General features: G+C 29.7%; 2 protein-coding genes across 8 annotated transcripts; both read left to right on the forward strand.

The window, feature by feature from the left end:
• On the forward strand, positions 3,178 to 7,264 carry LOC109343915. 7 transcript variants are annotated; one of them, XM_019582436.1, is made up of 11 exons: positions 3,178 to 3,552; positions 3,987 to 4,082; positions 4,190 to 4,306; positions 4,535 to 4,772; positions 5,004 to 5,155; positions 5,266 to 5,630; positions 5,739 to 5,838; positions 5,961 to 6,020; positions 6,499 to 6,582; positions 6,655 to 6,786; positions 6,865 to 7,264. In XM_019582436.1, the coding sequence occupies exons 1-11, from the start codon at positions 3,448 to 3,450 to the stop codon at positions 7,162 to 7,164; spliced, it is 1,749 nt and encodes a 582-aa protein (XP_019437981.1). In that variant the 5' UTR covers positions 3,178 to 3,447; the 3' UTR covers positions 7,165 to 7,264. The 7 variants fall into 7 exon arrangements, with proteins under 7 accessions (XP_019437981.1, XP_019437982.1, XP_019437980.1 ...); XM_019582437.1 differs by having other exon boundaries at positions 3,181 to 3,552; positions 5,001 to 5,155; positions 6,670 to 6,786; XM_019582435.1 differs by having other exon boundaries at positions 3,183 to 3,552; positions 5,001 to 5,155.
• LOC109342451 lies at positions 9,830 to 10,949 on the forward strand. The gene has a single exon (XM_019580433.1). The coding sequence runs from the start codon at positions 9,869 to 9,871 to the stop codon at positions 10,754 to 10,756; it is 888 nt and encodes a 295-aa protein (XP_019435978.1). The 5' UTR covers positions 9,830 to 9,868; the 3' UTR covers positions 10,757 to 10,949.

Below are 15,969 nucleotides of genomic sequence, written 5' to 3' on the forward strand. Positions count from 1 at the left end.
ATAAAGTAAAGTAAAAGTGAAGAAGAAGATAAATATGAGGTAGGTTTATGGGATCCATTTAAGAATGGAAACAAAGTTACATAATTGAAAATGATTTTGACTTAAGTTGTTGAAATGGGTAATGAAATATAAAATAACCAATGAGACCCATTTAAGAACGAAAAATAGGTTGCACTACATTGAATGTTTTAGGTAATAAGGATAAAATATAAGCAAGATAAACTATTCTTCTAACCGTCTTTCGTACACTAGATAATATTCAAAAGAATATTGGAGGAAAACAAGATTATCTTATTTTTTGGGTACACAAACAAGATTATCTTATTTGCTCATGTATAATAACATAATAATTCTCTTCCGGAATTGAAAATGTACCCTAGTGGAATACGAAAGGATAGAACAACATACTACTCTATCTTATCTCCCTAGCTCATCAACCTCTAGTTATAGCAAGTTAATTATCATATCTTATTTCTTTTAGAGTGTAATAATATCTATACATTGAGTGTATATTTTTTGTTGAAAAAGTCAAGGATGATTAAAAATGAATGATAGATAATACAATAATAGTGTAAAAAAACTCTTACATTATCAGTATATACATCTTCTTATCTTTCTTTTATCTTCGTCCACCCAACCAACATAATTATTCTTAGACGTTATAACTCTATTAAAGCCATCATGTATTAATGGTTGATGATGCCATAATGGGAAGAATACGTGAAGTTGTAGTGGTAAATCGTAGATCAAAGGGGAACTTCATTAAGCAATTCAAACGTTGGGCCTGCTCCTATTGAACTTGCGGCCTGGTTTTATGAGGTGTTGCACCAGTATGGTACAATATTATATCTAGTACAAGCATGAAATATGGTATTTTCTAAATAAAAACAATGTGATATAAGTCACCTTAACATATATCTATTTATAATTAAAATAATTATGAAAAACGTAAGAAAAATGATAAAAAGATAGAAACACAAAATCTTAAATAGCAAAAACATGGTTAAAAAAAGCAACATAACCCAAAAAAAATTAAGAGTTTAAAATTTATACACTGTCAGTATATCATTCACTATTGATGTGTAAAAATTCTTACACATTCGATATATAATATTAAATTAAAAAATTAATAGAATCCAACAGACTAAGAGCATTCACGGGTAAATATTTACTTACTGACTCAACATTTGAAAATAGAGAAAAAATATATACACTGATAATATAAGAGTTTTTTACACTGTTATTATATTATATATAATTTATTTTCAATCATGATTGACTATTGAATAAAAGTAAAATAAATTAATGATAGATAATGTTTTGATTGTGTATAAATATTTATACTACCAATATATATATATATATATTACATTCTTTCAAAATATTAACTCATTCCTAAATATGAACGATTGATCGGTAGGGCAAGGCAAAATTGGAAACATTACAAGGGCTCATACCATAAAAAAAAAGTTTAAGGGCCAATTTCAGAATTGACTTATTTACAAAGACCAAAAACCCAATTAAGCCGAACATTTTTAAAAATAAATATAAAATATACAATATTATGTCATCATTCATATATAAAAATACAATTTTTGATGCACATATAACTAGCCATCGCGATCACCTTGCCGTTTCAGCTGCTATTTTCAATTGCTTTCTGAATCCAACATTTTTAATAATAATCTATAATATAATATTTCAGCTAAGTTTTTGTTTAGTACTTCAATTCTTATCAAATAAACATTTAATACGTGTGTGGCAAGTGGTAACCACTAGTGACAATGGACTAAAGACTTGTCACCATTCTACAAGGTTGTCATTTGCCAGGCATTGCAAATGACGTGGGTTTTAAAAATACACATATTTTATTATTTTCACCTTTTACATAATTTATACCAATAATTTTTTTCTTTAAACTGAAATTACTATATTATAGGATTGGAATGCCATTTAATACATATATTTTTTCTTAATTTATCCGGAAAAGATAAAATACAATGGTTTTAGGTGGCAAAGCATGTGACTGAAGCAGCTTTTGCCTTGACATTACACTAAACCTTTTTATTTCATGCATGTCCAGTGCATAATTCACTGGCAAAATCTACCAAACCCCATCAAAAATTTCACTTTCATTAGAATTTTGAATTTAAAAGCAGAATAAAAGAACAAAATATATGAGGATAAGAAGAAAGTAGTAAAAAGGCAAGACAAGAAAAAGGGGAACGTAAAATTAATTCAAATAGTATAATGGAACTCAAATGGAAAACGCACGTTGGTTCATAATGATATACCGTTTACAATCCCTTTTGATGGGAGAAATTCTTAAATAAATGATCTACTTCAAAAAAGTATATTAATTATTTATCTAAGAAAAAGGAGCTTGACTATTTGAGTCTTTAAAAATATTTTTACATTCTCATAAATCCTAACAATCCTCGTAAGGTAGTTCTAAATAAGGAATAAATGTTAAATTATCTTGAGAATATAAAAACAATCAAAACCTCCCCGGTTTAATGGTTATGAGGAGTTTTAAGAAATTTTGATTAGAATTATATAGATTTATTCAATAATTTTTTTGGGTAAGTAAGTAGGTTGAAATAAATTATTAACTGAGTTATTCAAATGACATATTGGTATATGCCATTATGAAAAAATATAAAAATATTTATTGCATCAAGCATTCGTGTTTGATTTCCCAATATAAATAATGTGGTATTCTAACCACTATCATTTTACTCATTATTTTAATGATTTAATATGTATATACTGACATTGTAATTTTTTTTTACTGTCAGCAAATTATCTAAATTTTTTACACTATAATACAAATCAATAGTGTATGAAGTACTGACAGTATAAATTTTTTACACTATCAATACATATATTTTAAACTCTTTAATCCTACCTTAGAAGATCCCGTATAAATTTTAAATAAAAGTTAATAACATCTTCACCTTCTAAATATGAGAAAGACCCTCTCTTTTTGAAGAAAATTTTATTCTTATTTACAAAATCAATTAAACTTCAAAAATAATGTATAAATATTAATTTTTATTATTATAAATTTTATTTTTAAATAAAATAAAATTTTGTAATTGAACGAGAACATGAAGTAAATATGATTAGATGCTTCCACGTCTTAGGTGTGGTGTTGTTGTTTTGCTTACGTTTGGTCCCTCTACTTGTTTCTTTCTATCTTAGCTTAAATGAGCATCTTTATCTATTTTTAGCAAAACCACCCATTTTTCTCTTTCTCTTTCTCTCTCTTACACTTACCCACACTATTCTATTCTACTCTACCCTGTCCTTTAAATATTCTTCTTTTCATTGCAAGCGGTGGAAATTCCATTGTCTTCTTCTCTTTACCTTAGCATATACCAATATCCTTCATTTCTTATATACTTTCATCCTCCTTCACTCTTTTCTGTTTACTCTTAGCATTTGATGTTGGTTTTGCAATTAGTTGCAGTTATTACAGATTTAGTAGAACTGGAAAAAATGGACACAAGAATGAGGACAAGGGTGCAAGCTCCAATGTCACATGAAAAAGTAATTATTAATTAGACAGAACAGATGTTACATTTATGTCAAATGAGTGTTTTTTAAAAAACGGTTGGTACAGTGAATATAATGAACCTCATCATTATTTATTTACCTATATTCAATTTTATGATTGATAGTTTGATACCATAATAACAGTTTTCAATTCTTATCATTTATGACACAAACTATGCCTTCTGTTTCATTGACCAAAAGATCCCAGAATTTCTCATAATTCGGCTTCTCTTTTCATAACATAACAAATACTATACATTATAAAGAACAAAAAAGAGATCTTTGGTCATAATTCATGATTGGGTTGGCTTTTCTAAATCTCAAGCTCTCAAATTTTCTGTTTTGTTTGTGAATTCTGCATAGCTTTATCTTATTCTAAGTTATTGATACTTGATCTGATTCTAACTTCTTTGGCCTTGAATGAAAAGGTAGAGATGCAGGGAAGAGTGGTAGAGGGCACAAAGAATGCAACTGAAGGTGGAAAAACATTGAGTAGAGACAGAAAATTGGCTTTGCAACAAGATGTAATAATAGCACTGATTCTTCTCTAATTAGATTTCCTTATTTGGAATCAGGTTTCTTGTTTTATTATCTCGAACCGGAAATTGAGCTGAGGATTCTGATTTTGCAGGTGGAGAGGTTGAAGAAGAAGCTTAGGCACGAGGAGAATATTCACAGGGCATTGAAGAGAGCTTTCAATAGACCTTTGGGTGCACTACCTCGTCTTCCTTCTTATCTCCCTCCCAATGTTAGTATATCACTATTTTGTTTAGTCCTTTTTTTCCACTAGTATTAGTGATAGATACTGTTTTTGTAAGGAAACTAGTTCCTATTGTTAAGTGTGGAAAAGAAGCATGATACAAGTTATATATAGAGGGTATATGAATTTACTTTGGTATAATTTTGATGATGGGGTTTTTATATAACAGAAACTTGAATATTTGAGTGTTCAATTTTTAATCTTGTAAAAATGTAGACACTAGGACTTGTGGCTGAGGTGGCAGTATTGGAGGAAGAAATTGTAAGGCTTGAAGAACAGGTGATGCATTTCAGGCAGAATTTGTACCAGGAAACTGTATACATCTCATCCTCCAAGATGAAACTCGATAATGCAAGCCCGTCTAATAGTCGAAAACACGGTAAATTGAAGTCACTTTCACAAACAATGGGTAAAGCTGCAACATCTGCAACTAGGACTACAACAACACTTCCAGGTGAGGAACTGTATATTATGTCATTAATTGAGGTTAAGCTGTTCACAATTGAGCTAGCATTTCATGAAAATGACGAAATTATTGCATGCTCATATAACAGAGCAAATACATGCTCTAGGATTCATCTCTAACATTAACTTTAAATTAGAGCATGCATTTAGTTTGCTCTAGAGTAGACTCTAGAATGTAATACTTAATGTGGTTTATACCTTGTATTTGTTGTACCAGTGGATAGACAAGGAAAAGAGGATGAATCATGTTCTAATCCTTCCAAGAGAAGCAAGCAATCAACTTATACAGGGCAAGCAACAAAGAATCCAACTAAGAAACTACCCATTGACAATAAATCACTGCAGAAAAGTTGTGATATTCCAAAAAGGCAGGTATGCGAAAATAGTTTTCCGTTGTGTGATAGGGTCTAGTAGGTAGCATTGTGGCAAAGTGAAGTGATTTTTTTGTTAAGTCAATGAATGAGAGCTTTTTCGTTGTGCAGCAAGAACTACGGCCAAGCAACCTCCCAATTGCTGAAGTTAGAAATCTTAGCCCACATGAAAAACCATCAGGAGACGAAAGCCCGAATATAATCTCTGAAAATATTCTGAAGTGTTTATCAAGCATTCTGTTGAGAATGAGTGGAGCGAAAAATCCAGGTTCTGCAGTTGATATATCAGTATCGCCCTCGTGGGATCTAAAACCTCGAAACTGTATTGAAGGAAGAGAGTTTTGGGATCCTTATGGTATCTGTTTGGAATCTGGAAAGAGGGATATTGGTCGATACAAGCAATTACACGCCGTTGAAGCTAAATCTTTCAATCCGAAACGAACGGCAAATTCTTTGTTCTTGCTGCATCTGTTGAAGTATGTTATATTCTATCCAAACTAGAATACATTTTCTTTTCTTTTCCGCGAAATTTAACATTAGTATCAATTACATGTTACAGTAATTTATTTTCCTGACATTTGCAGACTTCTTTTGAGAAAACTAGCTGGTGTCAACTTAGAGAATCTCAACCATCAGGAGAAGCTAGCATTCTGGATCAACATATATAACTCGTGTATGATGAATGTATGTCAATAATGTTCATTAGAATAACATCTTATATTCATCTGAATTTTGAAAGTTGCGTGTGTTACTTTCATCTTTAATGTAAGTAATAGCTTATTTATTGAAGTGCTGCTTTGCTTCAGGCATTCATAGAAAATGGCATACCAGAGAGTCCTGACATGGTTGTTGCGCTGATGCACAAGGTATGCTCTAACTATTAAGTTTTGTTTCTTCCCATTTGTGCCTAAGAAATTGTTGGACCAGCCGAAATGTTATCTTTGATCCATGATTAAAAGACATCTTTTTGACTCATGACAATCAGAGAAAACTTGTATTTCAGTTCTAAAACCATGTTAAGGTTCCAAACAATTGGTGACGAGAGGAGTAGTCCAACAAGTATTTAACTCATGTCTAAAAGAATGAAGTAAAAAATGTGGGACGTTCTTCTCAACAAGAATTATAATACATTTTGTATGTTCCGCAAGTTGAGCACATGATTTATGACAGAACATACCTTTTAAAAATGTAGTTGATCAATGTTTTGTCAATGATTTATGATAAAACAGTAGGGTGTCGCTCTATCTATGTAACCGACCCATATAGTGTGTTAAAGGCTTGATAGAAGTTAAGCAAAATAGTACTATTGCACTCAAGAGTTTTTCCGATTTTTTTGTTACTCAGGCAACAATAAATGTGGGTGGACACATGCTAAGTGCACCAACCATAGAACATTGCATTTTAAGACTTCCTTATCACTGGAAATTGGTAAGTTCTATGCACTATCTCTGAATTGGAATATGTAGGCAATTTACAAGCAAATTGATAAGCTTCTTGCAGCTAAATTCAAAACTAACATTACCAAAGGAAGTGAAAAATTATGAAATGACATTAAGAAGCTTATATGGGCTGGAATTATCAGAAGCACTAGTGATATTTGCTCTCTCTTGTGGAACTTGGTCCTCTCCTACTGTAAGTATATGCTTAGTTTCAATTGAATTTTTATTCTCCTACAACTAGTTATAAATTCATGAACTATGCCAAATGCAGGTGAGGATTTACACGGCGTCCGAGGTCGAGAATGAACTGGAAGTTGCTAAAAGAGAATACTTACAGGCTGCAGTTGGAATTTCAACATCAAAGTTTATTGTCCCTAAGCTATTAGATTGGCATTTACTTGATTTAGCAAAAGACTTGGAATCATTGGTGGATTGGATATGCCTTCAATTACCAAGTGAACTAGGGAAAGAAGCTATTAAGTTACTTGAAAAAAGAAAGCCAGAGCCTCTTTCACAATTTGTACAAATTATGCCATATGATTTCACATTTAGATACTTGCTATGCACATAGTTTTGCTTTTTTCTCTCTTTCTGTATATGGTTTTACTTCCATTGGGGATACAATTTGTATACAGCTTTATATCATGCATATAAAGAATGAAATATCATTATTCTAAAATCAGTCTTAACTCTAACAAGTGACAATATGAACAAAGAAAGTAATGAAAGTACATTAGTATTAGTTGTACATGTTTGACTTTAAAGTTTAAACGGTGTGCGTTCACATGTTCATAGTATGCACTAAAGATCATTAATATTGTAAGTACTGGTGTAATTACATACATTGTCCAACATTCATGTCATGTCATTTTTCTGATATTGGAATTCTCTAGTTATTAGCATAGACAGTTAGGACTAATTGTGGTCCATCTCATGGCATGTCATTTTTGGTGTTGCATAAGAAGCCCATGCAATTAATATACCTGCCACAATTAATTGCTGCAGTCCCAACTATATTCTATTATTCATATAGAATAAACTAATTTAATTTTGAGCAATTATTATGTCATCATAATGAGAATTTTGTTAGGTTTATTGGTCTTGGGACATGTAACAATTTCTCTCTTGATAAAGATGGTCACCAAAAGCTCTCTTTTTACGTAAGTTATCTCTTTCGATATGTATATTCTAAATATATATAGGCCGTTTTGAAGTAACTCAATATTTTATTTTCTAATGACCATTTGTTATATGTTGGTCAAGTTAAGCATGTTAAAGACCAGGTTCAATCGTTTAAGAGAAACATTTGTCAGAAAAACAATCACATATCTCACTAGTTTATTGCCTATAAAATGGGGGAACTTGATGAAAATTGGTTCTCAAAGTGTCAATGCATTTTCCAAACACATGATAAAATCCTATTCATTTCATACTCGAGTGTTAGCTATATTTCTGTTACCTACAAGTCTATGACTCCAATTTATGGATGTTAATAGTGAAAATAAGTTTTTGTAGCTGAAATATTATAGATATAATAATATTGAAACAACTAAAACAGTGGATAAATATGATTGGGTTCAATAAACTATTTTGATGCATAAAAAATGTAAAGTAGCTTATGGAAAATATAACAAAACATGTTAATAATGTATCTTATCTTATAATAAAGACAAAAGAATAATATTATACGGATGGGATATAAACTTTGTTTTTGCTCTCAAAGTGAAGAAAAACAAACAAAACTAAGGGTGAATGAACATGATTGAATTTGAGTGGTCTTAGTCTCGTTTCTTATGGGAGAAGGGGCAACCCTATCAAGTATCAACCATTTCCTTTATTGAAAACTAGAGAATGATTCACTTTCTACTTTATGTAGTTGGACTCTTCCAAACAATAAAACCTTTCTCATTCCATTTGATAGGGCCCGATGACCAATACAATATAAAATAATTTTTTTAATAATAATTGTACTGATTAAAAAACAAATTTAAAATTTTAAAAATTCTTTTGGACCACAATATTGAATGTCCTATTTTATCTTTACTAATAATTTATATTATATATCACATCCTAATCTTATTATATCCTTAAAAAAACGTATTAGTTGAATCGTTTTAGTATGATATTATTATCTTAGTTGTTTTAATAGTCGATACTATATTCATAGTATTGTATCAAACTCATCTAAAATGACCAAATTAATTAATTAAAAGTAATGTTTATTAATACCTATAAAAGCTAAAAACTCATTTAAAAGCAGTCAAATAAATTAATTAAAAATAATGTTAATTAATATTATGAAGAAAAGAACAAGACTCATGTAGAGACAACTATATTAACCAATAAAAAAGTGCTAACTAATATCCTGAATATCATAGCTAAAGAATTAAAAATGATCAAATTAATATATATATATATATATAGAGAGAGGGATAAAATTGTTATATTTGTTAGATTAAGAATTGATAATTTTGTTTTTTGATAACTTTATTTTTAGATAATGCATCAAACATGTAAGAATTTAATATAATATTAGTGTATCATCCATCATTCATATACAATATTAGAAAATACACAAAGTGTATATAAATATTTACATCATCAGCATATAAATATTACATTCTTATTTTTATATTCAAGTATTATTAAACATTAAATAAATTCATTGAAAAGCATTGTTTTTAAGATATTCATTATTTAAGATACTCCACTTTTGAATATAAAGTTTCTCTCATCGAATCTTAAAAAAATTCCAACATTTCCTTTTTATATATTTTATTATTATTGTTAAAAAACATTAGAAAATCAACCATATTCAATAATTAAAGAATCAATAATTAATGCGACCTTCCATTTTAGTCCGATGTCTCGCTTAAACACAAGATTTTTATTAGAAAAAATAAACCAAGCTTGACGTTATAAAAAATGGTATAATATATATGTATTAATAATATAAAGATTTATATATAAATAATTTATCATTTATCATTGTTTCTATGGATTGAAATTGAATAATAGTGATAATATACTAACTGTGTAAATTTTTTTACAATTGGTATATATATTTTCTCTTAAAAAATAGATCTTGTATCTCAATGATTATGTTCACGCATAAAAATATTAATTTATAATTTCCTTTTTAATTTATATTTTTATAATTTTCTTTTTATCGCTGCATGTTTATAATGAGATAAAGCTTCCCTGCCCCGTATAATTATTATATTTATATATTGCCACTAACCTTAAGATCTAAACAAATTTAGATCTAAGGAAAAATGGAAGTTATGGGTAGTCCCCCTATTGATTATTTCGATTTCAATTATGATTCTAGGATCTTACCTTATCTTACTTCTCCTTCTACACCAAAGCGATTTGGAGAAATATACATTAGTGCTCCCACAAGCCCATCTAAAATTTCAGAGTTTTATACCGAATTTGATTACTTTTCAATTACCCTTCCAACCTCAAATACTGATCACGATGGTTTCACTTTTTTTGTAGAGGAATCAAATAAATCTCCTAGTTCAGCTATTAAGCCTTTGATAGAAGACAAAGACAACAATTTATTGGAATATACTAAAAGCCCATTTGTGTCTCCAAAACATCCTAGTATATCTACTACAATAGAACAAGAGAATAAGGTTATTCATGAAGATTTCTCACGTAGAAAGAAAAATGAGTCTCATAACATTAGTAGCATCAATAGAGAAAGTGAAGTAACAAGGAGCAGAAACAAGACACCTTCAATTATAGTTTCTCCCAATTCGGGTCGTCAAAGAGTGTCACGTTCACTCTCTCCTTTTAGAGAATCAAAAGAAGAGAGTAGTAACAAAGAGAATGTCACAAATTCTTCACTTTCACCCACCCCTTTGAAGAGTTCAAGAAAATGGAGGTTAAGGGATTTATTATTATTCCGAACTACATCTGAAGGTAGTAGTAGCAGTAAAGACTCATTTATGAAGTATTTTAGGAAGGATAAAGAAGGAAAAAGTTCACGTTTTAGTTCCATAGAAAACCCATCACTGTCTTCAAAGAAGAAACCTATTTCAGCACATGAATTGCACTATGCAAGGAAGAAAGCAGAAGTTGAGGATTTGAAGAGGAAAACCTTCTTACCATATAAACAAGGCATTTTGGGCAGAATGGCTGGATTCACAAGATGATCATAGTTATCGTGGTTTTATATCTATGAAACAAAACCATTAATTTTTCAGTGCTTATAAACAAAATCATTTTTCTTTTCTAGATATGTAGTATAAGTTTACTTATATGAGTAAATGAAATCATGGTGCACAATTTTGAGTGGTTATAAATACAAATGCATTACATTAATGAAGTTCAAGGCAGTTTCTGTTCCAAATGTTTTTTTATTTATTTGAATTATTGTTACATCTATTTCTTATGCTTTGTACATCAACGTTTATATTATTTATTCAGATAATAACATGTGATGCTAGGTAGAGAAGTATGCATGCAAATGGGACCTGATGTAATTATCTTACATGTAATAACATTATGCCGAATTCATTTTGAGAATAATACTCGGGTGATAAATTACTAGTTAATTATTGTTTAACAACAAAGGAATAGTGATCAGTTCTTAAGGAAAATAGAAAACTGATACCAATTTCAATTTGAAAGGGTGATTGGGTCTAAGGATTCAGAAGCCTTGTATAAGATAAATCCATATTGTTTTCTTTCAGTTCATGCTGTTTCTATTTGTAAGATCATTTTATCACTGAAAGTGGCCTTCTGAGTTTCACTATATAGCACCAATGCCTTTGACTGCAAATTGAAACTACATGTAGTTTATTTGCATCACTTGCTCTCTTTTTTCTTAGTCAACTACTTTTTATATGTTATAGTTTAGGCTATGAAGTTGCAACGAGATGAAGTGTGGTCAAGTTACACATCTTAGTGGATGATATTTCATCGTTTTAGGTCCATTTGTCTGAAAGCAATGTAACAACACTCTTGGAGAAAACTACTTTCATGGAAAAGCTCACATATCACAAGATCTAGTCCACTCTACATGGCCCAATAGATAATACCTCCCTCATTGGGTCTACTTGAACTAGCCCAATAGTCATGCATAGATGTCAAATTTTAAATTTACAATAAAGTATCTCATCATACCAAGAGATAAGTTATCTCGTTCAATCAGTAAAATTATGACATGTATCATATTTTTCTAGTTTTTAGAAAGATCTTTATAGAACATGATTAAACATGACAAATGTCATAATTTTAATGGCTAAAAGATATAATTTATCTTATAGTATGATGAGATATTTTATCCTCTTTATTTTTTATGTGGAATATATAATTTGATTAAGAAATCTAAATTTTTTAAATAATAGTTAAATTTAAAAATAAATATTAAAAATGTGTTTCATAAACATTAATACAATGCACAAAAAATTTAAAATTAAATTTTTAAATATTAACTGAATGTAAGTAATTTTATAAATAGTATGTTACTAAAACAATTGAAACGAATAAAATAAAGTGGATTGAGTTATAATTGGAATATAAATTCTTAAGAGCCTTAACTTGAATCTCAATGAATGAAACAATATCATGACATGGTTTTTAGATCCCTAAGTGTCCTAGAAATGTGAATGACATAAGTATTAGAACATCTAGCACCCATAATTTTTATAAGGTTATCATACTAATATCCTTACATTATTGAATATTTACATTATTTGTTTACGTGTTTTTAAATATTTTTGAATTTTACTGTCGTTAGTTTTGTGTCAAAATTTTGGTATCATGTTTATATATGTGTTTAGCTCAAAGCTTATACAGGAACAACCTAATTCAAATGGGATTAAACATGTAATACAAAAAATAGAAACTATATGCTAAATCTAAGAAAAAAACAGAAAGGAATAATTAAGAAAGCAGAGGCCATAGTATTGACTATTGTGGACTGAGGAGCATGGATAAGACAAAGAAGTTAGGGAGTCACAAACCAACAAAGCAACGATGAAGGAAGCAGCATTTAAACATGTAAATGTTGACCATTATTATTAGGAAAATGGTACATCTTCATACTATATCCTTCTATTGATCCCATATCTACTAAGAGATGACATATGTTATAAAGATTGATTTTATTTATTAATAATTGATTATAAGTGACATGTATCACTTTATTGTGAATAAGAGTATCTATTATTTTTTATATTGTTGTATGGGTAGTTATTACACGCGGAATGGAGTGGGCCCAACCCGACCGGCAATTTGGTTGGAAGGGGGCATTGTGGGACCACATTAAATATTGATGGCAACCTAACACACCACCTTAGTCGAATTAAAATCTGCATCAAATATTTATGCTCTAATTCTTGGCCCCACCTTTCCAACTGCATCTCTCTCCGTACCTCAATTATCAGGATCCGACCCTGCTTTATTTACTAGAGCTTTGTTGTTACCATACCATTCTGCAATTGTCTCTTATTATAAGCACTCATAGATTGATTAATACTGGAGGATATATCTAATAATAAGGTAATAAGTTATCTACTTTAACAATGTTATATGTTATATTTAATAATTTTTTATAAAATTATTTTTAAAATAAAATCAAACAATAACATGTCAAACGACCGGAAGAAATAAATTATCGTGTGATATAATAATATACTCTATTTTCTAAATATTAATATGGTGTTGCTGTGTGCTGCTTTCCGTCTACAAAATGAGTGAAAGTTGATGTATATTTCACATCTTTTTATGTCTAAAAGTAGTATGAAAATATATGATGATTGAAACGATAAATTTACTATTCTTTAAATACAAGACGAAAAAATATATACATTAAAAATATTCAAGTTTTATATATTGATATTGTAGTATTATTTATCATTTCCTCTTTAAAAATGATATAAATAAATGGTAAATGAGGTACAAGGTGTATATAAATATTTATACTAAAAATACATAAATATTATAATTTATATATTTTCACCAAAAAACAATGTCTTGTAATATATAAATTTAGAGTTTAAAATTTGTATTATTTTTGTTTGGAAGTCAATAATAACAAATAAATCAATGATAATTAATTTACTAATACTATAAAAAATATTTACACTATCGACGTATAGATATTAAATCCGTAAATTTATTTAAAATGAGTAGTATACTTGCAAGTTGGGAGACATAAAAAGTCGGTGCGTTAGAGTTTGGTGCCAGCTGTTTACATCAACTACTTAACTGCTTCTCTATCTTTAGGATCACTACGAGGATGGATTCATGGACCAGACATAGAACTTTGGTTTTCCTACTTCAACAGCATTGAAGTATTTTCCCTCTTTATTATTTCCACATTAATCCGAGGATTTCAGTGATGTCCACCCAAATGTTTGGATATAAATACCTTTGGGGTTACTCATATACTGTATTAAAGACCAACGAATCGTTGGTTCAAGTGGTACATGCTTGATTCCCCTTAAGCAAGAATCTGGGTTCGAGTCTTGTGGATGGAAAAAATGTCCGTTGGGAGAGTTAGCCCCACTTACCTGTGGATGTTCCCGGCTCGGACAGGATTGCCTCCAGTGTGAGGATACATGTGGGAAACCAAAAAATATACTATATTAAAGGATATCATATTCTAAAATTTAGTAACAATTTTCTGATTTATATCAATAACATTTAATATGCTATACAATGTGTCTTTTCTTATAATGAATTGGACTTCTTCCCCAGTGCTAGGGCTAAAGGGTCCAAGAATTAAATTTATCCTAGGGCGAAATCTGAGAGATATTTCTGATTCCACTATAGTGCTGATAGTACTATTTGTTTCATCCATCTAAAACATGTCCCATAATTCCATAAACCAGCCTCTTTGATTATATGTATGGATTATCTAGAACTTTGTGAAGAAAATCGATTTGTTTCCTAACTGAGAATAAATAGTGGCGATGGGAGTGAAGTTAAGCAGTGAAGGGGAGGGGAATAATTTAATTTTTATTTTTCACACTATGAAAAATAATAAAATGACATAAGTTGTGCTTCAAATTGAAGTGTGAAAAGTAAAATAATATATGTATTTATATCCGAAACTTTTGTTTGATACTCCAAGTTGGATGGAAGTTAGTAAAAATATGTTAATACTTAAAATATAATACTAATTACACATTTATTTTATATTAATATACAATGTTGTTTAATGCATTTTAATACCTTTTTATTATTTTAATACTCATTTTACGGTCACATTAATTTATGGTGAAAGTGTGTGGGCCGGGTTAACGTTACCCTAGTGCCAGAAAAGTCAAAGGGATTGAACTTGAAATCACGTGAGATTCTTACAGCCTGTGAGTGGGGCCTTCTTACGTGTTTCGTTGAAGTCATATTTGATTCTGTTTTTTCTTCTTCTCACCTCCTACTTTCACTATTATAATCGATTTCAAAGTGTTTTTATTACATACTAGTAGAATATTCTGTATACTTACATGAACGGAGTTACATATTTGAATATGTGAAAAACTTGTATAGAAACCTATCATATGATAAAAGTGTCTTTATACTTTTTAGTGTTATCATTGTAACTAAATTTTAATTAGAACTAAGTTTTGAATGTCTTAACAATGTTTTATTGGTTATTTTCACATACATATTTTTCCAACAAATCTTTCTCATACATCATCATGCATAAAACTTACATAACATAAGTGCCCTCAAAATGTTTACATTACCTTTGATAAGGGTGTAAATCTGATACACAATAAATTGAGTCTATCATTTCATCTATGTTGTATATGTTATGGTTGATGAAAAATATATTTAATTACAATTTTCATTAAAATATTTTTGCAACCAATTTTTCATACATAAGTTGGGTTCATCATTCGTTGTTTATTATAGAGTTTAGAGGTGATAGATTTCACTTTTACATTACAGCTGTATGTACGATCACAAAGTAAGAAAAGTAGTCAAAAAGGCTTTCGACCAACTTGCTTCCTTTTTTCTTGTTTTTTTATAGACAATTATTAGTTGTTAGTATTTTGTTGTGGATGAGATTTCACCATTAACCTCCTACCCCCTACCATCTAATTATCTTATAACTCCCATCCTCTTGTACTTCATTCCTTACGACCACCCTATTCACCATCAGATCATCTTATGACTCTCTTCCTTTTTTTTGTTGTTGGTGTACTTTACTACATTGGAAGAATTTTTGAAAAGTTTGTTTTGTGTTAAACAGCTCATGCTTTAAAAGCTCCCTACAAAAAAGTCTATTAACTACTTCTGCCCCTACAAATATTATATCCAGTTACTATCTCAATTTCCATACCCTACTTCTTATGTACGAGAATGATTTTATAGTTTATACCTTCTTCTGTTTCTATATTAATGTCTACCT

Source organism: Lupinus angustifolius, chromosome LG03, assembly GCF_001865875.1.
Source record: "Lupinus angustifolius cultivar Tanjil chromosome LG03, LupAngTanjil_v1.0, whole genome shotgun sequence".
Classification (NCBI taxonomy): Eukaryota; Viridiplantae; Streptophyta; class Magnoliopsida; order Fabales; family Fabaceae; genus Lupinus; species Lupinus angustifolius.

Bases quoted from the DNA above. Each gene is read 5' to 3' on its own strand.
- LOC109343915 (XM_019582435.1), top strand. From the start codon at position 3,448: ATGTTGGTTTTGCAATTAGTTGCAGTTATTACAGATTTAGTAGAACTG. The intron at 5,631-5,738 runs GTATGTTATATT...TGACATTTGCAG, and splicing joins TTCTTGCTGCATCTGTTGAA to ACTTCTTTTGAGAAAACTAG. The intron at 6,787-6,864 runs GTAAGTATATGC...TGCCAAATGCAG, and splicing joins GAACTTGGTCCTCTCCTACT to GTGAGGATTTACACGGCGTC.
- LOC109342451 (XM_019580433.1), top strand. From the start codon at position 9,869: ATGGAAGTTATGGGTAGTCCCCCTATTGATTATTTCGATTTCAATTAT.